This window comes from Taeniopygia guttata, chromosome 4A (genome assembly GCF_048771995.1).
Source record: "Taeniopygia guttata chromosome 4A, bTaeGut7.mat, whole genome shotgun sequence".
NCBI lineage: Eukaryota > Metazoa > Chordata > Aves > Passeriformes > Estrildidae > Taeniopygia > Taeniopygia guttata.
Genome location: NC_133029.1, coordinates 17,842,956 through 17,868,401, shown reverse-complemented (window position 1 = coordinate 17,868,401; position 25,446 = coordinate 17,842,956). Strand labels below are relative to the sequence as shown.

Sequence of the window (25,446 nt, the reverse complement as noted above, 5' to 3'; positions counted from 1 at the left end):
AGCTTCCCAATTTGGCTCCCTACACCCCACACTCTCAATGCCAGACAATATTTCCTTACTGGCCCCACTTCAGGTTTCCCAAGGCAGAGTCTCAGACATCTGGTTCTTTTATTTGAATTGGGGCACAGCAACACAACAGCTCAAGGCAGGGAGGGACCCTACAAAGCAAGCCCTGCCCTTGCAGTGCACCCATTCCTCACACACCCTTCATGTTTCTCTTGGTCCCATGGGGATATTTGTTCTGGGGTCTTCTCTGGGTTCCCCAGAGTCTCTGGGTGACTGCCACAGCCCACACCCCCACAGCCCTGCAGCTCCAGCACCTCCTGCCCTCCAGCTAATCCAGGCCGTGGTCTGGAGAAACCCTGAGGAGCAGCTTCCCATTGTGCCAGCCCACACTGGGCATTTCCCAGCTTTCTTCTGCCCAGGGTGATTTTCTATCCCTTCATTTTACGGCCCAGCACTGAGGCACGGAGCAGGTCAGGCTGCACCCCCTGGCCGTGCTGGCAGCAGCATCCCAGAGCCTGCAGCTCGCTGCTGGGAGAACTGGGAGCAGCAGAGGCTGCCTAGCCTTGTTTTCCAGGCTGGAAGGAGAGCTTTGAAGATGCAGGCAACAAAGGGGAAAGTTTCCACTCACCTGAAGCGTTTTGCTAAAAATAGCTGCTCTTCCCCCGTCACAGGCTCGCATTAGGCTGCTGTAGTATTTTACAGGGAGGTTATAACATACAGCTTCCTCCTCTTACCTCACTGAAGCTCTGAGCAGCAGCTGCAGCACATGCACACACACATTACAGCATGCACAGCACCCTGGCAACCAGGCTGCTCTCAAGGCTCATCCAGTATTAGGTCCAGCTCAAAAAGCAAAACCCAACCCATTTGCTATGGAGTGGCATTGCTCCAATTGCTCATGTCCCCTCAACCCTTTGCAGAGGAATCACCGAACTCAGCAGCTCACTGCAGGGGGAAGAAGGCTGAAACAAGAGGCAGAAGCAAGAAACAATCCCTAATTAAAGCAAAACAAAAACCCCAGGCTCTGCAGTGCCTCAGACCCATCTCTGAGGGCACCTGGTTGCACTGCTGACACTCCGCCCCTCATCACAGCACAGAGACCTCTGTCCCACAGTTCTGCTGCCAGGATTAACCCAGCCCAACCTGTGAGACCTCCCACAGAAGCACAGCACTATCAATCAATCAGTAAATATGCTGATTGGGATCTGGAGATGATTAATTGCAGTCTGTGGGGTGGATACAGAGGCTCCCTCCATATCACAGGTGGCTGGAGGGGAGATGGATGCTGGCAGCCGTGCCAAGGCTGCTGCTCCCAGGCCCAGATTTTGTTCCTTCTCAGGCCCTAGGTGAACACAGCCCCTCACCAAGATATTGCTTAGAATAATTCCTCAGCAAACACCACACCTGGAGAGCAGAGCCTTCCTCTCTCATGCTCTGGTTTTGAAACAAGATGGTTTTGCAGGAGGGTTTTAAAGTCATCCAGTCTGCTACAGATCACCAGTAGGAGATGATGTTTGGGCTAATGCTCAACTACATCTCCTAGGGCAAAGGCCAGCAAGAAATACTGCAGGAGAGCAGAGAGGGAGGGAGAGGAATTCCCTGAGCAGGAATTATTTTGAGCACAGAAAGCTGCAGAGCAGTGTGGAGCGAGGCAGAAGAAATTCAGGAGAGAGAGGTGGTTGTGCTGGGGGGACACAGAAGACCAGAAAGAACAGAGGAGAGAGGAAGCTCTAGGGATTCCTCTGGGCAGGGAGGAGGTGGGATGCTGCTCAGGGGGGTTTGTGTGTTTGGAGGATGCGTGTCAGGAGCTGGCTGGGCTCAGCAGAGCTGCTCCCTGCAAAGGGATTCCCTGTCTGCCTGCGATTGGTGCTGGCACAGTGACGAGCTGCTGGAGAGGATTCCTCTTCTCTGCACATCAACCAGGGCTGGAGGAGAGCAGCAGCCCCATCCCCCTCTGCTCCCCTCCAGATATGGGGGTTCCTGCCTCTGCCACAGCAGCACCAGGGCTGAGCACTCACACAAAACCACACAACCTCTCCCCGAGGAGCTCCAGGGGCGTTTGTGCCTCTCTGCAAGGTTCAGGGAGAAGGGGGCTGTACCAGCAGAGCACTGAGGAAGGGATTCAAAAATTCCCTTCCTAATGAGAGCCAACACATCAGCTGCTGTGACTGAGACCCCCTGAGCCATGGGAGTGTCCTGCCTGTCCCCACAGATGGAGACCCCTGGACACCAGCCAGTCCTGCAGAGCAGTCGAGCTCCTTCCTGCAGGTGAGGCAGCCCGGGAGATGAGACCTGGGCTCTGCTGATGCCTTAAGGAGCTGGAGCAGAGGCTAGATGGGGTTAAAGGGAATAAAGAGATTTATTGAAGAGCCTTCAAAGCCACACCCTGGCAGGAGCGGAGCCACAGCCGTGGCTCTGCCCAGGTGGAAGCAGAAGAGGGCTTGGTCACGAGATCTCTCATTTTTATAAGTTCTGCTCCATTTGCAGATTGGAGTTCATTGTCCCATTCCAGCTCCAGCCCAGGCAGTCCCATCCTGCTTGTTTTTCTCTCTTCAGCCCACGTTGTTTGTGCTCTTGGGCTGAGATTTGGATCATTTGTCCTTGGTGCCCAGCTGGAGAAGGAATTGTTTTGTCTCCTTGCTCTGTGCAGAGAGCTCACCATCCCATAATACCAAACTCAGAACTACACACTACAGCAGCACAGAATGTGAAAAATATAAAAGCTAAAACCTGAGGCATCACTTCCTAGTGCCCAACCCCTTCTGCCTTTTCACCCTCGGGAGGAAAGGACACAAATGTCTCCTCACCTATTCAGATCATGCTCAGCCACATCTGAGTGCAAAATATTAGAGCCTAAAGCCCGTGTGGAGTTCAAGGTGTGTTTCAGTAACAAAACACTGCTCTCTGCTATAGACCTCCGTGGTGACCTTAGAGCATTGCTCTTTTCTTGTCCCTCCTGCCAAGGGAAAGGTCCCCTTCACTCTTACCTGGAGGAGGGATTAGGGGCAGGAGCTGGCCCATGCTCTGCCCAGCTGGGAGACATTACAGTAGAAATTGCACTGTAGGGACTCAAGTGGGACCTTCTTTCCAGGAGTACCTCGCTGTCTGCCTTCCTCCTTGGATATGAGCTGCAGGAGGATCCAGAGAAGCACCCTCTGAGCTGGGGAAGACAGAGGTGGGCATCCCATCCCCCAGGTGGGGCTGGGTGGGGCAGGTAGGGCCTGGTGATGCACTCAGGGCTGTTCCACAGCTGTAACCTTCCAGGGGGAAACTCTTTGCGGTGGGTGTCTTGCTGGTTGAGCGTTTCCAGATGTCACAGGTGACTTTTCCCATGATCACCTCTCTCTCTAGGCTGGTGGTTTGGGGAGGAGCAGCACACAAAGCCCTGGTGTGAAGCACAAGGCTCCCAGAGCCATTGCAGAGCTGGATGCTGCTGGAGGGGACCCTCGGTGAGCCCCTGGAGGGGACCTGGGCCATTCTGCAGCCCAGGGAGAAGGCAGAACCACACTGAAACGTCCCTTGGCATCAGACCCAGGCAAAAAGCAGCAGGGTGTTTGTGCTGGTGTTAGCCAGAGCCATGTGGCACTGTGTGGTTGTGATGCTGTGCCAAATTATGTGCAGGAGGGTGACATGTGCCTGCCTGCTGTACTGGGGGATAAACTCCTTTGGGTTGGGAGGTCACCCCTGGAGTGGGAACAGGGACTTCTGCAGCTGCCATTGGTGCAGGGAGTCCTGATCTCATCTCCAGCCTCCCAGAGATTCCCTGTGGAAGCAGTGAAGGTTTTGGCTATGCAGAAAAATCTGCTTTTTTCTCTGCCTCTTCACTCCTCTCAGCTCCCTTAGGAGTACTCTGCATCAGTTCTAACGGTGAGCAAGAACTACTTAGTGCTTGAAAAGCCTTGGGTCTTAAACCATTTTAAAAATAAAAAAGGTAAGCCAGAGTTGCCCTCTCATCCTGCAATGGGGAGGGTAAAGTAGCCCAGAGTGTTGATGAGAAATGTGGGAAATCAGGGCACAAAGATAGCCTGAGCCTCCTGCTGGAGCCCAAATCCCTCTGCACCGCCTGCCTTTGCCTCCACAGGGAGAGATACTGGCAAGAAAGGGGGGACTGCCAGGAAAAGAAGTGGCTCAGCCTCTCTGCCCCTCTCCCTGACAGCCGGGCACAGCTGATGCTGTTTTTCTCCCACCACAACAACGCCGTTATTCAGCTTGGCAGCGCAAGGTGGAGCGAGAGAGTGCGGGAGAGGGAGGGACGGGGTGAACGGCAGCGTGCGAGGCTGGCATTTGAAAAACCCATCAAACATTTCTCCGTGGTGCCGATTGCCAAGTGCCGCCCGCGGTCCCCGCTCCAGCATCCCGCGTTGCCGTGCCAACAGCGCTGCCAGCCCCGGGGTCGGGAGAGCCGCTCCGCTTCCCCGGAGCCACGGGGATGTGCCTGTGCCTGGTCCTGGTCCTGTGCCTGTGCCTGTGCCTGTGCCTGTGCCTGGTCCTGTGCCTGTGCCTGGTCCTGTGCCTGTGCCTGTGCCTGGTCCTGGTCCTGTGCCTGTGCCTGTGCCTGTGCCTGTGCCTGGTCCTGGTCCTGGTCCTGTGCCTGTGCCTGTGCCTGTGCCTGTGCCTGGTCCTGTGCCTGTGCCTGTGCCTGTGCCTGGTCCTGTGCCTGTGCCTGTGCCTGGTCCTGTGCCTGTGCCTGTGCCTGGTCCTGTGCCTGTGCCTGTGCCTGTGCCTGGTCCTGGTCCTGGTCCTGTGCCTGTGCCTGTGCCTGGTCCTGGTCCTGTGCCTGTGCCTGTGCCTGGTCCTGTGCCTGGTCCTGTGCCTGTGCCTGTGCCTGTGCCTGTGCCTGTGCCTGTGCCTGTGCCTGGTCCTGTGCCTGGTCCTGTGCCTGTGCCTGTGCCTGTGCCTGTGCCTGTGCCTGTACCTGTGCCTGTGCCTGTGCCTGTGCCTGTGCCTGTGCCTGTGCCTGGTCCTGTGCCTGTGCCTGTGCCTGTGCCTGTGCCTGTGCCGGTGCCTGTGCCTGTGCCTGTGCCTGGTCCTGTGCCTGTGCCTGTGCCTGTGCCTGTGCCCGTGCCTGTGCCTGGTCCTGTGCCTGTGCCTGTGCCTGTGCCTGTGCCTGGTCCTGGTCCTGTGCCTGTGCCTGTGCCTGGTCCTGTGCCTGTGCCTGGTCCTGGTCCTGTGCCTGTGCCTGTGCCTGTGCCTGGTCCTGGTCCTGGTCCTGTGCCTGTGCCTGTGCCTGTGCCTGTGCCTGTGCCTGGTCCTGTGCCTGTGCCTGTGCCTGGTCCTGGTCCTGGTCCTGTGCCTGTGCCTGTGCCTGTGCCTGTGCCTGGGCCTGGTCCTGGTCCTGGTCCTGTGCCTGTGCCTGTGCCTGTGCCTGTGCCTGGTCCTGTGCCTGTGCCTGTGCCTGTGCCTGTGCCTGTGCCTGGCCCTTCTTCCCTAACTGCCCCCAGAACTTCCCTGCTGTGTAGTAGTAGGGACAGGCGAACGGAATATCACGGGATGTGACGGAAAGAGAGACCCTTCCCCCCTCTCCCTGCTTCACGTTATCTATTAACCCCAAAGCATGTAACCACACCTGCTCCAGTAACTTTCCACTCCCGACTAACCCTTGAGACCCCACAACCCCCCTCTGACGTAGCAAAGACCCCCAAGACTATTTAAACCCATGAGATAAGATAATAAAGGCTTTTGACCGTCCACCACATTGGTGCCAGCGTGTTTTGTCGTTAGCCCGAGTGGTCTGGACAGGCCAGGCCGCCGTGTTGCTCCTTAGAACCAGGTCGCCCGTTGTCTTTTATAAAGGCAACACTGCTGGGAGGTGATTTACCCCTCTTCAGCGATTTGAAGATGCCATCACCAGTGCTTGACTTAATCAGGACATCGCGGCACGAAAAGCAGCCTCCTCCTGACCCCTGCACTTCCACTGGGAATTAGCCATAATGAAGCAAAGAGCTTTTCCAGTTCCCTTAGAGCCTCGAGAGTTGTGGCTGTAAATGTGGGTGGCACCACCAGACCCCCTCAGGGTGCTGGCTGACCCCGAGGACAGGGGAACGTGGATTTGCTGCCTGCTCCTGAGGTCACACCAGCGTGACAAGGTGGGGATGTGGCACAGGGCTTGTGCTGGGAGAGAAAGGAGGAACTCATCAACCAGCACCTACCTGAGCTTGGGCAAACAGGGATCCCTTTGGAGCATCCTGTGAGCCATCCACACATCCTGGGCTGTGTGGATGGCTCACAGCCTGAGGGGAGCTTGGGCTGCTCTCCTGAGCCCTCCTGCCACCAGTGTTTCTGTATGGATGTCTGGGCATCATCCAGAACCAACCCATTTGTTGGTTCAGTTTTCTCTGCAGAGCTGGGCCGTCCTTGCTGGCAGAATTCTGTTGGTGGTCTGGGAAACAGCTTCACATCCAGGAGCTGGAATGGGGGCCTGGGAAGCAGGCTCAGAAGCTCTTCCTTCTGCTGGGTGAGTGCTGGCTGTTACAGATGAGTAATGAGATGGCTGGTTGAACATAGTATGCATGTTAACAGAAGTTTTGTAGCTGCAGAGTTATGTTTCTGTAATATCTCCTGCCCCCAGCATCGTTGTCAGGGGTGGCCTTGGTAGTCAGGGCATTTGGGAGGGTTGGCTTGTTACTGTAGTAATCCCTGACCTCCAATCAAAGTGATCTCCACCCCTGGATGGCAAGGAAGGAGCCGACTGACAAGACTTGGAGAGGAGCTAGAAGTATAAAAAGCGGAGAATCCATTTTGAAGAGGAGCACATGGCTGATAGTCACGGGGGCTCCGAGTGCTGTAGTTTTTCCTTATTTAGTCCTTTTGTTGTATTTTTTAAATAAACCTTTAAAATTTAACAGGTGAACAGTTGATAATCACGTGGCTAAGGCACCTTAGGTGCAGGTTCCCTGGGGACACAGGCATCCAGCTCTGGCCTTGCCCCTGGCCTTGCCTCTGCAGCCTGCCCCTCATGGTTTTGGCTGCAAAGTTCCTTGTCCTCTCCAACCATGGAGGAAAAGCCTCCCCTGCCCTGCACTGTGGGAGTCCAGGGCATCCATCCCTCTGGCTGCCCTGGCAGGTCTGGGACCCTGGCAGGGGTCAGGAACCCCCCTGGACAGAGCCCCCAGAGACACTGTCTGTGATCTCTGTCCATGGAAAAGAGTTTTCAATCTTACAGGATGAATTACCAGCTCTGAGTGTTTGATATAAGTAATAATTAAGTGTGGCATGGGTGCAAAAGTAAAATTTTAGGATTCTAGATTAGGGGTCCAAAGGGGACAAGATGGAGGAAATTGGGTATGCCTTGTCCTTTTTCTCCTTCTTCATGCCCTCCATGTTTCACTGTGGTGTTGGCATTTTTCTGTTGGTTCAGGCTGGGGACACACTGTCCAACGTAGGTGACAGATATTGGCACGTTATTGTAAATCCAGCACAGGTAGTTTGTGGTATTTAATGTTTGTACCATCCCACTGAGGGCAGAGCCCCACACGCTGCCCTGCAGGACAGAGCTGCGGCAGGGCAGCAGAACATGTTAGAGATAAACAGAATAAACAACCTTGAAACCAGCACAGACGAATTATGGCTTCTGCTTTGGCAGCGGGGCTGAAATACAGAGACTTTCTACAATCTCGGAATCACCAATACCACAGATTCTGACACTGGGGAGCAGACTGGAGCAAGGGAAGGGCAGAAATACAGGTCAGCTCACTTCAGTCAGCATGGTGGTGTGCTGTGCCCTCCTTCAAAGAGGACCCAGGATGTGAAGCCCTGAATTGAGCTTGTGCTGTGGGGCTTTTAGGTTTGGCAGTTCTCTTCCCTTGGGCATTTGCTTTTATTCAGTTAAAGAAACCACCAAAAATGCCACCACTGGTATCTACAAGCCCACTGTGAGCAGAGCACTGTGGAAAACCATGGCCAGCCAAATGCCTGACTCAGCTTCTGCCTGGCCACACCGTGCCTGTGTTTAACCCAGCCCCTGCTCGTCTCCTACAGCCTTTTGGGCTGCAGATGAGGGCCAGAAACAGCAAAACAAGCAAAGGAAAAGGTGCTGTTTCCATGAACCAGGAGCCCTGCTGCACATCCCCAGCCAAGCTGAGCGCTGGGGCCATTCCTGCTCTGCACTCCCAAGGAGTGAGAGAAGCTGCCTTTCCCCCTGGAGGAGGCTGGCACCCAGCAGCTTCACAGGATGCTTTACACTTCTCCCTCCGCTTGCTTTGTTCTCCCTGCTGTTTCCTTGGAAAAGTTAATTTCCCCTATGGACTTTCTTCAGATGGAAACATTCCCCTTCTGTGGATTTGGTGAGCACAGAAAACAACAGTTCCCAGCCTGAAGGGAAATAATTAGAGACACCTTTTGGTGAGGAAGAAATGGGAATGAACTGAGAAATCTTACACCCCTACATCCATGTCTGGGGTCACTCTGTGGGTGAGATTTCTTACATTGTTTTCTTTCTCTCTCTGTTTCCCTCTCTTTCTCTTTCTGTATCCAAACAGCTAAAGGTGAAGGAAATTAAGATTAGGTGTGGCCTGGATTTATGGCAACAGCTTCCCAAAATTCCTGTTCCAGCTCCAACTCACTCCCTACCACCTTCTGCAGCAGCTGGCACCAGCAAAAAGCAAATGTACCATGTTACTGAAGTGTTATGTCTCCTTATGCACTCACCTTAGGCTGGTGCTAGCTGCAGCAGGAGGTGTTGGGTGGTGGAAAATCAGATGTTTCAGCTATTGCTTCAGTTACAGATAGCTCTGCCTGGGAAAATGCAGTGGGGTGAGAGGGACAGCAGCCTCCTGCAGGGAGAGGATTCACAGGGAACATGCTGCAACCCCCCTCTGAACAGACTTTGGAGCATTACTCTTGGAAAAAAAGCGATTTTCCTTGGGAAGCTGAGGCAAGGACAGCCGTGGTCAGCAGTGCAGCTGGCACAGTGTGACCAGGGCCTGTCCCAGGCTCAGCTGCTTCCCCTGCAAGGAGCACCAGCTCCCAGGAGTGCTGCCTCCCCTGCTGCTCTCAGGTGCTCTGCTCAGCCTTAATTTCTGAAGAGAGAGCAGGAGGATTAATTTTCTCAGAAAACACGGTACAAAGTGGAGATGTTCCGCAAAGAATGATTTTTTCCCCTCCATACTCATGATAGAAAATTGTAATAGGCTTTGTTCTGATGAGTGTTGCAGTACTTATCAGGGTAAATTTAGTATTGCCTCCTATTATAAATGACAAGAAAGGTACAGCTAAAACCAAAACTTTATCCTGGCATTTCAGAAGCAGCTGTACTTGGATAAAGTATTTTTGCTCATCTTTTCAAACTGGGATAAATTAACTGCTGGGTTTGGAACTTCCTGCCAGGTCAAAGTCCTGTTACAACACCGTTTACAGTCAGACTGGGTAAAAACCACCAAAATGGAAAGTACTGAGGTAAAAGTTTTAATTATTAAGAGTCTAGAGCTGAGAAGAGGGAAATCGCAACCCATCAACAACCCCACAGCTCCCTCACCATGTGAGTGTGAGCAAAATACCTTGTTTTATGTGTCCCAGAGGAAACATGGATGGATTCCTCCTCCTGAGGACACTGTGGGATGCTGTGGGTAGGCTAAAACATCAAAAGGGGAAGGCAGAGGGTGGCCAAAGGGATGGGGGTGTAATTTTTTGCAATCTGCTCTGTGCAGGGGCACTGCTGGTGTCAGGGGCGTGGTGTGGGGGGCTGAATTCAGCCTCCATCCTGACCCAGTGGTGCAAATGGGCTGAAATGAGCAGGGAGAACTGGGCAAACCTCAGATGTGGGACAGAACAGCACTTCAGTCCATTCCTTGGGAGTGTCTGGCAGGGGCTCCCCTCGGCTCTGGATGCAAATGCAAGGTGGATGTACAGGGAGAACTGTGGTTTTGAGAAGGATTTTGAAGATGAAAAGCATCTGGTATGGATGGAAACCACTTGCTTTCCTTGTCATTTCCCTTCCCTTCCCTTCCCTTCTCCTTCTCCTTCTCCTTCTTTCTCCTTCTCCTTCTCCTTCTCCTTCTCCTTCTCCTTCTCCTTCTCCTTCTCCTTCTCCTTCTCCTTCTCCTTCTCCTTCTCCTTCTCCTTCTCCTTCTCCTTCTCCTTCTCCTTCTCCTTCTCCTTCTCCTTCTCCTTCTCCTTCTCCTTCTCCTTCTCCTTCTCCTTCTCCTTCTCCTTCTCCTTCTCCTTCTCCTTTCTTTCATTTTCCTTTCCCTTTCCCTGAGTGCCCCAGGAACAGTTTAAGTGGCAGTGGAACCCTCCCGGGGATTTCTCTGAGATCTGGTGCCATCCCCAGTGTGATGCTCACTGCTCAGAGCAGTTCCCTCAGCCCAAACCAGTGTAATTAAACGTGTCTGAGGCTGTGAGGCCAGCAGCACTCTGGATGTCCCTCAGAGGTGAAGAATCACTACAGATGCTCAAAGGAAAACTGCATTTTCCTGCAGTTCTTCTATCAAAGCTGGGACACCCCTGAGCAGAGACAGCAGCTGTCCCTGGGAGGTGACAGCCAGGAGCCTTTGCAGCTCCTTGAGTGGCCAGATGTCTCCTCTGGGCTCTCCTCTCCCTTTCCCCTGACTTCTCCCTTTCTCCCTACCCTCTCTTAGACTTTTATCTCCCTCTTGGTTCTTCAGAGGTTTTTGTGGCTGTGTTTTCACCCCGAGGCCTCTCTCCCTGCCCTCTGCCCCCTGCACAGGCACAGCAGCCGTGGCTGAGCTGCTGCTCCCCAGCCTGCAGAGGACCTGCCCTGAGCTCCATCACTCCCGGCCTGTTGCCAGGAAACGCAGCATCACATGGATTTCACTGCCCAGCTCCCAAACAAACTGCAGATACAGGGCATTTTCCTGCTGCTCTTCCAGGGAGGGACCTCACCTGTCTCCCTGGCAGCTCTGAGAGGTCTCCAGTGCTCGCTGCTGCCTGCTGGCTTTGCTGCAGCTCCTCGCTTTGCCTCCCCATCTGCCGCCTTGGCTCCTGGCAAGGCACACGCTGAGTTTTGTTGCAAGGTTTGTTTGTTAGTTTGTGGGGCTCCCTCCGGGCACAGCCCCATTGGAGGGGTGGAAACCCTGCTATGATCCTTGTCTCCCTCAGGGAATTGTTTAACATCTGTCCCACCCTCAGACTGCCCAGGGCTGTGGAATTACCCAGGAGTTTTGTTTTCACACTCCAAAGGCTGAGATGGCTCCAGAAGTTGAGGCAGACCCGAGGTTGCTTGCTGTCAGCGGGCTGATGGACTGTCAGATCCATCTCAGGGGCAGGACACACATCTCACTGTCTCCCAACCCATAATGTACAAATCGTGTTTCCTCACGGCCATATAACACTCCTGAGAGCTAATTTGGGCACAATTATCACCCTTTTCAGGTCATAAAAGTCACTCAGCACTCAGCCACCTGATTAGAGCTGTCAGGCAAAGCCTGCTGCAACCACTGCAGGGGATGAGCACCATGGAAAAGCACACATGGGTTATCCCACACGGAATGCTGAGCCAGAGAGGAGCACGCATCCTGTTCCCAGGGGAATGTGTTGCAGATGCCCCGTCACAGGCAGGAGGAGTGCTAGGGGAAGGAAGCACATCTCTCCCAAAGCAGGGCGTGCCTTCAGAAAGCACATTCTGCATGTCTCAACCTGCATTTCCACACTAACAGCTGCACTTGGCAGTGTCCAGCTTCCATCACAGAAAGGGTGCCCAGTCCTTCCACCACAGAGAGTGCCCAGTCCTTCCATCACAGAGAGTGCCCAGTCCTTCCACCACAGAAAGGGTGCCCAGTCCTTCCACCACAGAAAGGGTGCCCAGTCCTTCCATCACAGAAAGGTGCCCAGTCCTTCCATCACAGAGGGTGCCCAGTCCTTCCACCACAGAAAGAATCCTGCTAGCTGGTTTAGGTGTCTGCTCAAAACTGAGAGACACTAAATTTGGGAAGTCAGAGACCTCCCAGCTGGGAATGGGGGACTGCCAGTGGAGATCAGAACATGGTTAAGGGGGTCCTGATGTGCTCCAGGGAAGGAGCTGAGCAGAGCAGCTCCCTGGCACAGTGTGGCACTGGAAAGGTGTAGACTGACAGCTAAGGGGATCCTCTTGCAGCCTTTAGTGGGAACTTTCAGGCTCCATTAGCTCTCTGAAATGCCTGTGCAGCAGTGCACACGGCATGGGGCATAAACAAGAAGATTTAGCGATCTCTGTGTGGTCACAGAGCCATAACCTCATCACACTTGCAGGTCATGGGGAACAGGAGAGCTGCCTGAGGCCTGTAGAAAAGCCAAGTCACTCCAGTGCTCAAAAAGGGCACAAAGGAGGACCCAGGGAACTGCAGGCCAGCAGCCTCAGCTCCATCCCTGGAAAGGTTATGGAACAGCTCATCCTGAGTGTCATCTCCACACATGGGGAGGAGAAGGTTACCAGGAGCAGTCAGCATGCTTCAGCAAGGGGAAGTCGTGCCCCACCAGTCTGGCAGGCTCTGGGGATGGAGTGACTGGCTAGGTGAGGGGAGAGCAGCGGTTCCTGTGTGCCCTGGCTTCAGCAGAGTCCTTGGCACTGTCCATGCCATCCTCCTGGTGAGGCTGGGAGGCTGAGACTGCAGAGCTGGCGGAGTGGCAGAGCTCGGGGGGCTCTGATGCTGGCCCAGAGTCCAGCTGGAGGCCTGAAGCTGGTGCTGCTGCCCAGGGGTCACCGCTGGGCCCAGTCCTGCTCAGCTCAGTTCAGCCACGACCTGGGGGAAGGGGCATTGCCCGTGGAGGACACGCCACGAGCTTTGTCACGGGATAAACACAGAGGAGGACTCCAGGAGAGCTGGGCCTGACCCCTGAGGCTGAATGGAGTGCAGGTGTCCCCAGGGACCCTCTCTTGTCACCTCTGCTGTGTCCCCTCAGCGCAGGTGCTGGAAGCTGCAGGGATTTGGGCGGAGGCAGGTGGCACCTGCTCTGGGAACACATTGTCCCTGCAGCCAGCAGGGACCAGCAGCTGGGCTTCTCAGCTCCCCCTTCCTCCTGGGTGCTGCTGCTGAGCCCCAGAACAGGAGAGCTGCGGGGCCAGAGGGGGAAAAAGGAGATGAAACCATCCACACCTCCATGTGGTGGTCAGGAGCGGAGTTTTCTGCTTAGATCCTTGTCATCCATTCCACTGCTGCTTCCAGACCTTTTTGCTATAGCTCCATGACTCAGACCAGGAGCTTTGACTCAGAAGGGGACTCCTCTGCTGGCACAGGTGGGAAGGAGCATCCCTGGGAGTGAGAAGTGACACCTCTGAAATGGGAAGGCCTAAAGGGGGACACGGGCCCAGCCCCCAGAACAGATTCCAGCACTAACACAACAAGCAGGGAGGCATTTTTGGGCACTTCTTAACTCTCTGCAGGGGCTGAAGGGCCTTTTCCTTGCCTAGTGCCCTTCACACTGCCAGTCCCAACACGACCAGAAATGCCAGTCCCAAGGCACATCATTTCTCCTCCTGAGCACCATCATGGAAATGCAAGGAGAAAATCAGCCAGGGCGCCTACAGACAGACACAGAGCCACAGGAACAGGGCTCTGCATCCCTCAGCACGCGAGGAGGGATGGATTCACAGCTCCCCTGGCACCACAGCTCTGCTGGGGATGTCTGTCAGCACTGAGGCTGCACACCTGAGTCACCTGCCTTCCCCATCACCCACCTTGGGTATGGCTGGAGCAGGCTGTCCTTGTGCCACAGGCTCAGGACAATGCCACTGTCACCCTGCAGGCTGGCTGTGCCTGGCAGGAGGAGGCTGTGGTGTTGGGAGCGATGTTCTTTTGTTGTAGACACGAGAGCTAAACCTCAACAACCACAGCTATCAACAGCAACAGCTAGCACAGCACTTCTGCACTCTCCTGACCAAAGGACTTTGCTCGGCCAGGCCATTTCCTGAGTGAAGGAAAGCCCAAACTAAATGTTGTCTGCAGCCTCCTGAGCTCAAAGACAGGCTGGGATGGGAGGTGGTGCATGAACCCACCTTCAAGGACAGTCCTTTCTCCCTTCCCACCACACTTTCCAAGCTCTGCTTGGAGACATTTGAGCACACAGGACATACAGGACTGCAGGCAAGCTCTGCTCATCAATTCCTCCACTCACAGTGCCTAAGAATGGTCAACATCTCCACTTACTCTGGACCACCTTGCAAAGTGGTGAAGGGTCTTTAACCCAGCAAAGATGGGGAACCCCGTGGATACACTTTGAGGCACTTCCTCAGGAATATAGAACATCTAGCACATGGAGTGTCCAAGCAGAGAGGCTCCTGGGCTAACACATGAGGAGGCATTTGTGAATCAGAGGATGCAGGGTCACTGAAACAGGAGTCACGGCTGCCTGAGCTGTCAGCCCCACCAGTCCAAGGGGCTGTGGCTTGTGGACTTTCCTTGCCAGCACCTGGGGGTGGTTACATGGCACTAGGGGTGGTGATGGAGCCTTTGTCCTGTAGGATAGCTTGAGGGGAGCCTTTCATGCAGGAACCTGGAAGTGGAATTGCAAAGTCTCTTTGATTTAGTGAGCTCAGTCTGGATGCAGCTGCAGCAGGAGACAGGGGCTGTGTTCTACACAGGGTGGGAAAACTCTCCTTTGTCTCTGCTTGTCTCTATTTCCACCTCATGAGGTGCACTTCATTTACTTTCAGGTTGTTTTCTACCTTCTGCACAGAAAGGCCAGCTGTAAGACTGTATTTTCTCCTTTTCTCTGGGACTTCCATTAAATTTCTGGTTTTATAAAAGTTCTTTTGCTTTCTCAGCTCTTGTCCTTGTTCTGCTTTAGGAGAATAACCCTCTTCTTCTGGGAGTTGTTGGCTGGAATGAAGAGCCAGCTCTCCAGCTGGCTGGGAGAGGAGATGAGGGAGATTTTTCACCTTGATGGCAAGCCCTTGGGAAAAGCAGCGCTTGGGGCTTGGAGTTGGCAGTGGCCTCTGGAGAAGAAGAGGGGCCAGGGTGTGGAGATTTCAGCAGGGCAGCAAATAAAAGAGTGAAAATGAGTGATTTAATAGTGGAGGACAGCAAATGGCCACAAACACGATGCTCTGTGGCCTCTGCAGGGTGGTTACAGCCACAGCACCTCCACCAGCTTCTCACAGACACTGGCAGGAGCAGAAGGTGAACTTCAGAAAAACCCATCATGGGCCCTCACTGGAGAGCAGAGATCCCCCAGAAGAGGAGGGAGACAGCATTTGGGGCTCTGGGAGAGGCTCGAGGGTGCCCATCTTTGGGAGGGCAAGGAACAAACCCCTCAGTGAGCATGGGCACGTTTTACTCTGCACCAGCCCTCATGAGAGCCAGCAGAGATGGGCACTAACTCCAGAGCAGTCCTTTAGCCCAGGACGTGGCTCCAGGTGGGTTTCTCAGGAGCACACAGCAGCTCTTTGGGTGCCTCCCCTGCCAAGCAGGGCTTTCCAAAGTTCCCCGTTGTGGCTGAGTGGTCAGAGAATTCATGTGACGCGGTTTCTGCTCCCGACTGGGTGAACTTGCAAGCACAAATGTCACCATTTGTGAGCATAATTTTTCTTCTTCATGTATGCCTCTGACATTTGCTTTTCACTTACCTTTCCTGCCAGTAACTTGCAGTCATGGCTGGTGGAAGGGAGCAGAGCACAGGGGGCAGAACAGGAAGGGACCAGGCAGGGTTTAATGAGTGCCCAGAGGCAAATGCTTCTCATCTCCCTAGGAGCTCCTCCCTGGTGCCCAGCAGCTTCAATCAGAAGAAATGCTTCAGCAAGTCACTGCTGTCAGGAGCTCTGTGTGCTGGCAGCAGCAGAGGAGGTGATGCTGTACCTGTACAGCAGCCAGCACCTGGTGGCACCAGGCAGCTCATCCTGGGCACGTGGGGACATCCTGCAGGACCAGATCTGCTGTGCTGCCTCCTCTTCTTCAACAGAGTGGTGGAGCAACCCTCTAGCTTTGGCCATCCCCCATGGACCCCTCAGCCACTGGAGCAGGGAGCCACGAGCTCCTTGGGGTGGTGACAAAGCATGAACTGCTTGTGACACCAGCAGGCGTGTGGGAGCCCAGGAGCACCCTGAGGGCACCGTGCTGGGCCAGCACTGGGAGCCCAGGCACACAGGCTTGCTCTGGGCCAGCACGCAGTGAAATGTCACCAGCAGGGTGTCCTGGTGAGATCCCTGCACCCTGTACTCCCTGTGGAGATCACAAGGAGTGACCTGCAGTGAAAGCCGCAGTGAAATGTCACCAGCTGGGTGTCCTGGTGAGGTCCCTGCACCCTGTACTCCCTGTGGAGATCACAAGGAGTGACCTGCAGTGAAAGCCATGGGCAGCACAGCCCTGACTCCACAGGGGCAGGAACATCGACTGGCATGTGACAAGTGTCACTCACCTGCCTGGGTCTTTGAGAAGGCAGTGGAGATCACTAATCTGAGCTTCATTTGCCTAAGTCTGGACAAGCAGGGGTGGTCTGGGCACTAAACCAAGCAGAGAATGTTTTCCACCAGCCTCAGCAGTAAGTGAGAAGATCTTTTCCCCTCCCATTCCAGCACAGCCTCACTGTAGGTGTTAAACCTTCCCTGAACCTTCCTTTTCCCCACAAGCCCCACACATTCACTGCCCCCAGTGACAGCAGGCCAGCACAGCACAGCACTCAGCTGTTCCTTGGCTTGGTGTCTCTGCACTGCAACAGCCCAGGCTGCCCTGCCAGGGGGAAGCTCCTCAGAAAGGTCACTCCCACCACGCTTTTTGGGAGAAGGAGACTGGGAGCACAGGATCTCTGGCCTGTCTCTGATGAAGAAACCATGTAGAGCCAAGCCAAGCATGAGGGAAAGGAGCATTAGGAACCCCAGAGGCAAGGATGCTCCCAGATTCACACAGAACTCACAGAGTCACTGGGTTGGAAGAGACCTCCAAGATCATGGAGTCCAACCCAGCCCAAACACCTCAACTCAACCCTGGCACCCAGTGCCACATCCAGGCTTTGTTAAACACACCCAGGGATGGGGACTGCACCACCTCCCTGGGCAGGACATTCCAGAACTTTATCACTCTTTCCATGAAAAGCTTTTCCTAATATCCAACCTGTACTTCCCTTGGTGCAGCTTCACACTGTGTGCTCTGGCTCTGTCAGTGCTGCCTGGAGAAAGCCCAACCCCACCTGGCCCAGTCACCTTTCAGGAGCTGTACAGTGATAAGGTCACCCCTGAGTCTCCTTTTCTCCAGGCTGAGCACCCCCAGCTCCCTCAGTGGTTCCTCACAGGGTTTGTGTTCCCAGCCCCTCTCCGGCCTCGTTGCCCCCTCTGGATGAGCTCAAGTGTCTCAAAGTCCTTCCCAAACTGTGGGGCCAGAGCTGGGCACAGCACCCGAGGTGTGTCCTCAGCAGTGCTGAGTGCAGGGCAGGATGACCCCCTGCTCCTGCTGGCCAGATCTCCCTGCAGGGAAGGGCAGGACAGAGCAGCTGCCCAGTGGCCACTGGACATTGCCCTGTGCCCCTTCAGAGGCATTTTGGAGCTGGTCCTGCCAGCTGCAGTGACACATCTGCTCTGCCCCTTGTCCCAGAGGGTTTTGGAGACCATCTACACACAGGTGCAAACCAGGACATACCTGCTCGGAGGGGCTGCTCGGAGCGGCCAGGCAGGTGCAGAGGAGATCCCAGCCAGGGTGGTGAGAGCTCAGATGTTTCCTCCTTGAGCCATGGCTTCTGCTCTGCATTCAAAGCGCTGCTGGAGCTCTTCTTTTTCCTAGGAAAAAAAAAATCCTTCCTGGTAGTACATTACTGCATGCCTGATGTAGAGTTCCTTCATTATATTATTTTTTAAAACAAGGATCAAAGGCAGGTGCACAAGAGACCGTGATGATTTCCATGGCTGGTACCATTTCCGCAGGAAAAGCCCCAGCACCAGGAGCTGATCCCCAGCAGCATTTCTGGAAGTTCAGGCTCCCTTTTCCCACAAACTCCATTTTATGCATAGCAACATTCTTCAGGGAGAGCTGAGCATCCCTCCTGAACTGGGCTTCCCCAGCCTGGGGAGGGTCTCCAGCCCCACCAGAGCCTCCAGATCCCCCCCAGTGCCCCTGGAGGAGGCCACCAGGCCACTGGGCTCTGTGGCATGGAGCCATTCTGAGTAAATCACCTTATTTTCCATCTCTGTGGCTGCAGGAGGAAGCTCAGCCTGTGCTGATGACAGTGTTTCAGGCAACCACAGCACCCATCAGCGCTCGCAGCTGAGCTACTCTTGCCCCCCTCTTGCCAAAATGCCATCACCTTTCCCATCATCTTCCCTGTGCCCACCTCCCTGGGGAAAAAACCCAAAAAATCCACCTCAGCAAAACTGCTCATCCATCCCCTCTGCAAGCCAGCAGGGGTTAATGCTGTCAGCCATGACGTCAGGATCCCAATTTGTCGGGAGAGTCCCCCTCCCCAGCCACAAACTCCCTCTCTCCTCCCCTCCTCTTGTGACTTTGCAATGAGCAGCAAAACTCCACAGGAGCTGCGGCAGCAGCACTAGGGAGACATCCACCCTCCCCGCGAGAGCAGCCCTTCTGCAGACAGGGATTTATCTATTTTCTACACTTGCATATATGCATTTTTTTATTTACCAGGCTGCATTTTCTTTTCCTTTTTTTTTTTTTTTTTTTTTAGCCTTTTCACAAAAGCCCCGAACCTCCTAAGTGATGAGCCTGAGATTTCCCTAAAATAAAATAACTGCACAGTGGGGCTGGGTGGCTTCCTCTTCCCCCCTTGGAAAATAAAGAGGAAAGGGGGAGCAAATAGGTAAAATCCAGAATAAAATCATATTGCTCGAAAACTCACACGTCCTCCCCTCTCTCTCTCTCTCTCTCTCTCTCACACACACACACACACACACACACACACACACACACGCTCTTTCTCCTCCTCCTCCTCTCTGAAGGTGGGTAGCAGGAGCCATGCAACATCTGCAGAACCGGATGGCAAAAGAGCAGGAGGAAAAATAATCCAAGTGGAGTGCTCAGGGGACACTGAGTTGGTTTTTTTTTTTCTTTTTCCATTTTTTTTTAAATTTTTTTCTTTCTTCGTCTTCTGCCGCGTACCTGTGAGATTCGATTTCACATTTTGCTGAGCCCATTTTGGGGCATTTTATTTTTCTTTCTCTTGGGATTTTCTCCATTGCCAGAGGATGTCTCTTGTTGAGAGGATGCTGAAAGGAAGAAGAAACGAATTCTTTGACTGGCACTGAAGGAGCGGGGGGGTATTTTTCCCCCTCATTTTTTAGGTTTTTTTCATTATTCTTTTTCTCTCGGAAATCATTAACTGGGGGGGGGGTTGGTTTCTTTTTTCCCTCCCCCCCTTTTTTTGGAGGGGGATTTCAGAAGATCCATCTTTCTTTCCCCTCCCCTCCAAAGATTTTTTTTTTCATCCTCCGTCTTTGTGGAAATGTGGACATTTCAGGCAGACAGATTGAGTGGAATTGTCTCTGCTTTAGCAGCTCTTTGTGTCGCCTGCTGTGCGCAAAGGTAAGGATTGCGATGGCAGGCTGCGGGGACAGGGGGGCTGGCACAGGGCTTGTTTGGCTCGGTTGGGGTTTGGGGGGCTCCCTGCCCGGGTTCCGCTGTGGTTATTGCCCAGGCGGTGCCGTGCTGGGGGAGCAGGGCTGCTCGCACACGAGATGCGGACGGAGCCCACCTGGCAGAGCGTGTGTGCGCGTCCCCCTCCCCAGCCCGGGGGAGAAGGGCCGAACGAAGGGGTTGCCCGGGGAACATGGTGCCCACCGGAGCCCCGGAGCTGCTCTGCGCAGCCGGCACAGGCAGCCTCGGCCGTGCCCGGCTGCACCCGCAGCCACGCTCGCATCCCTGCCGCGGCTCTGCGGAGCCCCGGGGGCGATGCCGCCGCGGGGATGGATGGCACAACCACCTCCTCCGCGGCTGCCATCCGTCCGCATCCGTCCCTGCGTGTGCGCAGCCAGCCGTGCCCGCCCGTGTGTGCCGCTCCGCAGCTCCAGCGCGGGGCGCCGGGCACAGCTGGGCATCCCTGCCCGCTCGGTGGGCTCTGCCGGGCTGTGCCCAGGAGCCCATCCAGCCCGGCCGAGGTGTGCGGAGCACACCTGTTTGCTCCTCATCGCTGCCTTCCCGCACGGGGGGAGCGCTGCTGCTGCTGCTCCCCCTCCCTGCCCGCCTCCGGCCCTCCCTCGCACACCTGCGGCCAGGTGCGTGTGTCCCTGCGCTGCCGGGGGCAGCTCCGGCATCTCCCTGCTCAGCCTGCACGGGGAGCAGCTCCCGGAGCGCACACACGGGTCCTTGCAGGGCTCTGGGTGCCCCATCCTTATAAGCGATCGATTTGTGTTCCCATCATTATAGACACTCACACACACAGGTCCTTGCAGGGCTCTGGGTGCCCCATCGTTATAAACGATTGATTTGTTCCCATCATTATAAACACGCACACACACAGGTCCTTGCAGGGCTCTGGGTGCCCCATCCTTATAAGCGATCGATTTGTGTTCCAATCATTATAGACACACACACACACAGGTCCTTGCAGGGCTCTGGGTGCCCCATCCTTATAAACGATCGATTTGTGTTCCCATCATTATAGACACGCAAACACACAGGTCCTTGCAGGGCTCTGGGTGCCCCATCCTTATAAACGATCGATTTGTGTTCCCATCATTATAGACACACACACACACAGGTCCTTGCAGGTCTCTGGGTGCCCCATCCTTATAAACGATTGATTTGTGTTCCCATCATTATAAACACACACACACACAGGTCCTTGCAGGGCTCTGGGTGTCGAAATTCCTGTTCCTGTTATAGACACACACACACACACAGGTCCTTTGCAGGGCTCTGGGTGCCCAGATTTGTGTTCCCATCATTATAAACACGCACACACACAGGTCCTTGCAGGGCTCTGGGTGCCAAAATTCCTGTTCCTGTTATAGACACACACACAGACACACAAACACACACACACACAGGTCTTTTGCAGGGCTCTGGGTGCCGAAATTACTGTTCCTGTTATAGACACACACACACACAGGTCCTTTGCAGGGCTCTGGGTGCCGAAATTCCTATTCCTGTTCCTGTTATAAACACGCACACACACAGGTCCTTGCAGGGCTCTGGGTGCCCAGATTTCTGTTCCTGTTATAGACATGCACACACACGGGTCCTTGTGGGGCTGTGAGTGCCCAAATTTGTGTTCCTGTCATTATAAACACGCACACACAGAGATCCTTGTGGGGTTCTGGGTGCCCAGATTTGTGTTCCTGTTGTTATAAACATGCACACACACAGATCCTTGTGGGGCTGTTGAGTGTCCAGATTTGTGTTTCCATCATTATAAACATGCACACATAGATCCTTTTGGGGCTGTGGGTGCCCAGATTTCTGTTCCTGTTACAGACACGCACACACACAGTCCTTGTGAGGTTGTGGGTACCCAGATTTGTGTTCCTGTCATTATAAACATGCACACACAGGTCCTTTTGGGGTTCTGGGTGCTCAGATTTGTGTTCCCATCGTTATAAACATGCACACACAGGTCCTTTTGGGGTTCTGGGTGCTCAGATTTGTGTTCCCATCGTTATAAACATGCACACACAGGTCCTTTTGGGGTTCTGGGTGCTCAGATTTGTGTTCCCATCGTTATAAACATGCACAGGCGCAGGCGCGTGCCCACCTTGCCCACACCATTCACGCGTGGTCCTGCTGTGTGGGGACACACACGCAGGCAGCACTGTCCAAGCAAATGTGTGACATTGAAAGCCCACAGCAAGCCCCTCTGCTCAGATGTGTGTCCTTGCATGCGTGTTGGTGTGTCCAGCACTGATTCTCACCCCTAGTCTGCGTGTGTGTCTGTGCGCAGCGCGGAGACAAAACACTCTCCATGTGCACAAGCCTCCAGCTACTCCTCTCCTACACAGCCCAGCCAGCAGCACGGGGTGCTGGTAGGGAGATGTTTGGCTGCAAGGGTACGTGGCTGTGCAGAACACATGCCCACTGACACAGAATCAGGGGCACAGCACTCCGGAATTCAGATCACAGGCTGGCTGTGAGTGCTCCCGAGCGGATGCAGACCCACATTCGCCAGGAATAGCACTGGCATGCAGCTGCTCGCCCACAGCTGGGCAAAGGCACCACTTGCCTCCTCAGTGGGAGGGATGTGGCTTTTTGGATCAGAGGGAGCACTGGGAGGCAAAAGACCTTGTCCTTAATCATGATGGTTTATTCCCTCACTAGGCCACCTCACTAGGCTGGTGAGGAGGAAGGAGTCCCCATGGCCCTCTTCCCACTCTGCCCCTTTCTGCAGGGCCCCTGACACATTGTTTACTGCTTACCTCGACTTCCCTTCTTATATTAATGAGGTAAACACTGATTCCTGAGTTTATGCACTGTAGGAAGCCAAGCAGAGGTGTCCAAATCCCTTGAGAACGGCACAGTGTCCATATTAAGAATGTGGGAATCTGTGTACCTAGGAATGGCTGTCTAGAGATGAACAAATACTGCTGCATGCTCTCAATACTCAGTGACAGGACTGTGTTTTGCATGCTGCAAAACCTCACACACCTGCAGAGAAATCCACAGGTGCAAAGTGGACCTTGCAAGCCTGGCCACGGTGTTGTGGAAGTGCCCACCTGAGCACACCTCTCTGGCCTTTTGGCAGTGATTAAAGCCGTGCAAGGAAGAGCTGGACCCCTCTCAGGAGCACACTCAGGAGTGGAGCTCAGACCCCTTCCCCTGAGAGCACAAGGGCTCCTTGGCTGTGCATGCACCAGAGCTGGGTGCTGTCTCACATTTGCTGTCCTGCTGAGAAATTCCTGCACATCCAGAGCCCTGAGAGCTGCCTGGGCTCCCAGGTGCTCCTACGTGAGCCTGGATCAGCAGATCCACAAATAACAGCTTCTGTGTTCCTCATAAATGGTGTCCACAGCCCATCCTCTCATCACACCCCAGCAGAGCAAGGTCTGCACCCCCTGTGTCACCTCCAGCCGCTGGCTGGGATGGGGTCACACACATACACACACCTCAGGGCATGTTCTGTGCTCCGCTGTGCACAGGCAGGGAGTCCCTGTCCCCTCTGTGCAGCCAGGAGAGCACGCCTGCCTGCCTGCCTGCCTGCCTGTCTGTCTGTCTGTCTGTCTGTGTGTGTGCAGACACAGGGCCATGCCAGCAGCAGCCCCTGGCACAGGGCTGGCAGGCAGAGGCAGGGCCGTGGTGCAGCTCTCCAGGTTGACTGGGATGGATGTGGGAGGCGGTGTTGACAGGAGACGTGCTGTTGTGGTGGGTGACTGCAAAGAGCAGCAGTTGTCACCGGCAGGGTCTCTATTCTCATGCAAAGCAGGGGACGAGGGTGGCACAGAGGCTGGGGATTCAGGCACAAAACCTGATACACCCCGCAGCACTCTATAGATCCGGTATTTTTACATCCCCTGCTTTCTGGTTCCCCACCTTCAGTTTTGGCTTGGGCCTTGGGCTGATTTTGGAAGGAACTCCTTTCTTGCTGTAATGGCTGTTTGGGTGCTAGGGAGGGCATCTGCCCCTCTGTGTGCAGTTAAAGGGCTGTGAGAGAAAGGATTGCTGCTCTGGCACACACAGGGGAAGATGGACTCTCCTTCCCTGCCTCTGCCTCTTGATCTGCGTTGCTAAGAAGTCACAGTGATGCTGAGTGACAGAAACTGAATTTTTGCATGGCAAAGATCAGCTGTGTATTGAGGCCGTAGGAGAAGAAGGAGCCTTGTTTTGTTCAGTATCTTCATTGTTTGCTTCAGCAGCCTGCAGAAGCCCCTGGGTGCAGCGGGGAGCAGAGGCTGCTCTGGGCTGTGTGACAGGGCAGGGTGCTGCCAGGGGCCACTCGTGTCGTGGGGACCTCGGGACGTGCCAAGCCTGTGCTGGGTGATGCAGGGCCTGGAGCAAGAGCCCGGCTGGGCTGAGGAAGGGGAGTGAGACCCGCGAGGGAGAGGCTGCAGCTGCCCCACGCACAGCCTGGGGCACAGACAGGCCAATTCCTGCCCCTGTGTCTGTGCACCCCTCTGTGGGCAGGCACAGCGAAGCCCCCAGGCGTGTGGGTCAGTGGCCAGGCTGCTCACTGAGGGTGCAGCAGCAGGACCCTGGGGTGCCTACACCAGAGGGACAGAGCTCGGGGTGCCCTCCAGGCAGAGTCAGCTGCAGAAGGGGAGCCAAGACACTGCTGAGCCTTCTGAGCCACCTCCCAGGATGGCGTGGGGGCCCTGTGGGGCTTGTGGTGGGGCTGGGAGCTGTGCCAAGGGCAGGAGACACGAGTGAGAGAGAACACAGACAGGCTCTGCTCTTGGCTGAGCTGTTCTGGTGCCCTGGGCTGGGAAGGATGCTGAGGTACCTGGCCAGGACCCCTGGTGCCACAGGGGATGACGAGAACTCTCTTCTTTTGTCTTTCAGCCCCTCCACTGGAAATATTTCTGTGGTGAAAGAGATTGTGGACAAACTGCTGAAGGGCTATGACGTCCGCCTCAGGCCCGACTTCGGAGGTACGGGGGGCAGGGGCAGGGCCGGGGCTGGCTCTGTGCTGCCCCTTGGCCACTCACACCGCGGGCAGTGCCCCCTCACACATCTGCAACCCCTCACGGCCCTCCAGCCTTCTCCTCCCACTTCTGCCACCCCTCCTCTCGCTGGCTCCTCTCCCTGCAGCATCACCCACCTCTGCAGACAGCTGCGCTGCCCATGCTGAGATGTTTCTGGGGGTACTTTGCCACAACACAGACACTCGGCTTTTCCTCTGCTCCAAGCTTTCCTCCATCATGGACAGCAAGTCATCCCTCCTCCATTTCTGCTCCAATGCCAGATATTTTGGCTCTTTTCCCTGCAGAGGGTTGAGGTGATTGCTGGTGGGGCTGTTGGTTGGCCTGCAAGGCTGCTCCCTCAGCAACAGTGAGGCATCAAATATTCCCTGCGGAGCTGGTGGCCTGGCTGCCACTCAGCAGGAGGGGCAAGGATCCTCAATTCCTCCCTTGGCTCCTGTGAGCAACCAGGAGAACCACAAGGGCCTGGTGGAAATGAAAAATGGGAAATCTCTGGGCACTGACTGTCGTATTCCCAGGTCTGGTTGAGGTCTGTTTCTTGGAGAGGAGCAGGCACTGGAAAAGCACAGGGAGGGGGATTTGAGGGTTCTGGACTCAGCCTGCTGAGCTTGGCTGTTTTAAGCCTTTTCTGGGCAATGCTATTTCTCCTGGTGAGGAGATGTGAGGGGCTGGGGGATGCTCAGCCCACGGGAGGACAGCTACATGTCAAGGCGTCCCTCTCCACAGGGCTGATGGGCAGCAGGCTCGTGCCTGTGCTCTCAGGGGCAAGAGAGGCCAGGCACAATTATTTAGTGGCTCAAGGGAGCAGTTTTCCCCCAGCAGGGCTGACCCATAGTCCCTAGAAGCTGGAGTGAAGGAATCCCCCCACTGATTCCAGCAGGATTTGAAGGCACTCAGTGTATTGCTGTTCCCCATGGCCAAACCCATCTCTCCTTGAAGCCTCTGGTTTCCCTGCTCCTCACCCTGCCCTGACCACCCTATACCCTTCAGCAGAGTACCTTCCACCC

The 25,446-nt window shown here is 54.9% G+C and overlaps 2 protein-coding genes across 5 annotated transcripts in view; one reads left to right on the top strand and one right to left on the bottom strand.

Annotated features, from left to right (window-relative positions):
* LOC100218477 (gamma-aminobutyric acid receptor subunit alpha-3) overlaps positions 1–18,215 on the bottom strand; it is a 126,072-nt gene extending 107,857 nt beyond the window's left edge. Inside the window, exons 1-2 of one of the 3 annotated variants that reach the window (XM_030272926.4) lie at positions 18,035–18,215; positions 17,505–17,641 (exon numbers count right to left, since the gene is read on the bottom strand). In XM_030272926.4, the coding sequence (XP_030128786.2) occupies positions 17,505–17,641; positions 18,035–18,177 (280 nt within the window). In that variant the 5' untranslated portion in view covers positions 18,178–18,215. Of the gene's footprint in view, positions 1–17,504; positions 17,642–18,034 lie in introns of those variants that run through there. The other 2 variants (XM_072929263.1, XM_072929264.1) reach the window with 2 other exon arrangements.
* A 155-nt stretch (positions 18,216–18,370) lies between these two features.
* The window catches only part of LOC100221324 (gamma-aminobutyric acid receptor subunit beta-4), a 76,332-nt gene continuing 69,256 nt past the window's right edge, over positions 18,371–25,446 (top strand). Inside the window, exons 1-2 of one of the 2 annotated variants that reach the window (XM_041716224.2) lie at positions 18,371–19,397; positions 24,300–24,388. In XM_041716224.2, coding sequence (XP_041572158.1) covers positions 19,318–19,397; positions 24,300–24,388 — 169 coding nt within the window. In that variant the 5' untranslated portion in view covers positions 18,371–19,317. The remainder of the gene's footprint in view (positions 19,398–24,299; positions 24,389–25,446) is intronic. The other variant, XM_041716223.2, reaches the window with a different exon arrangement.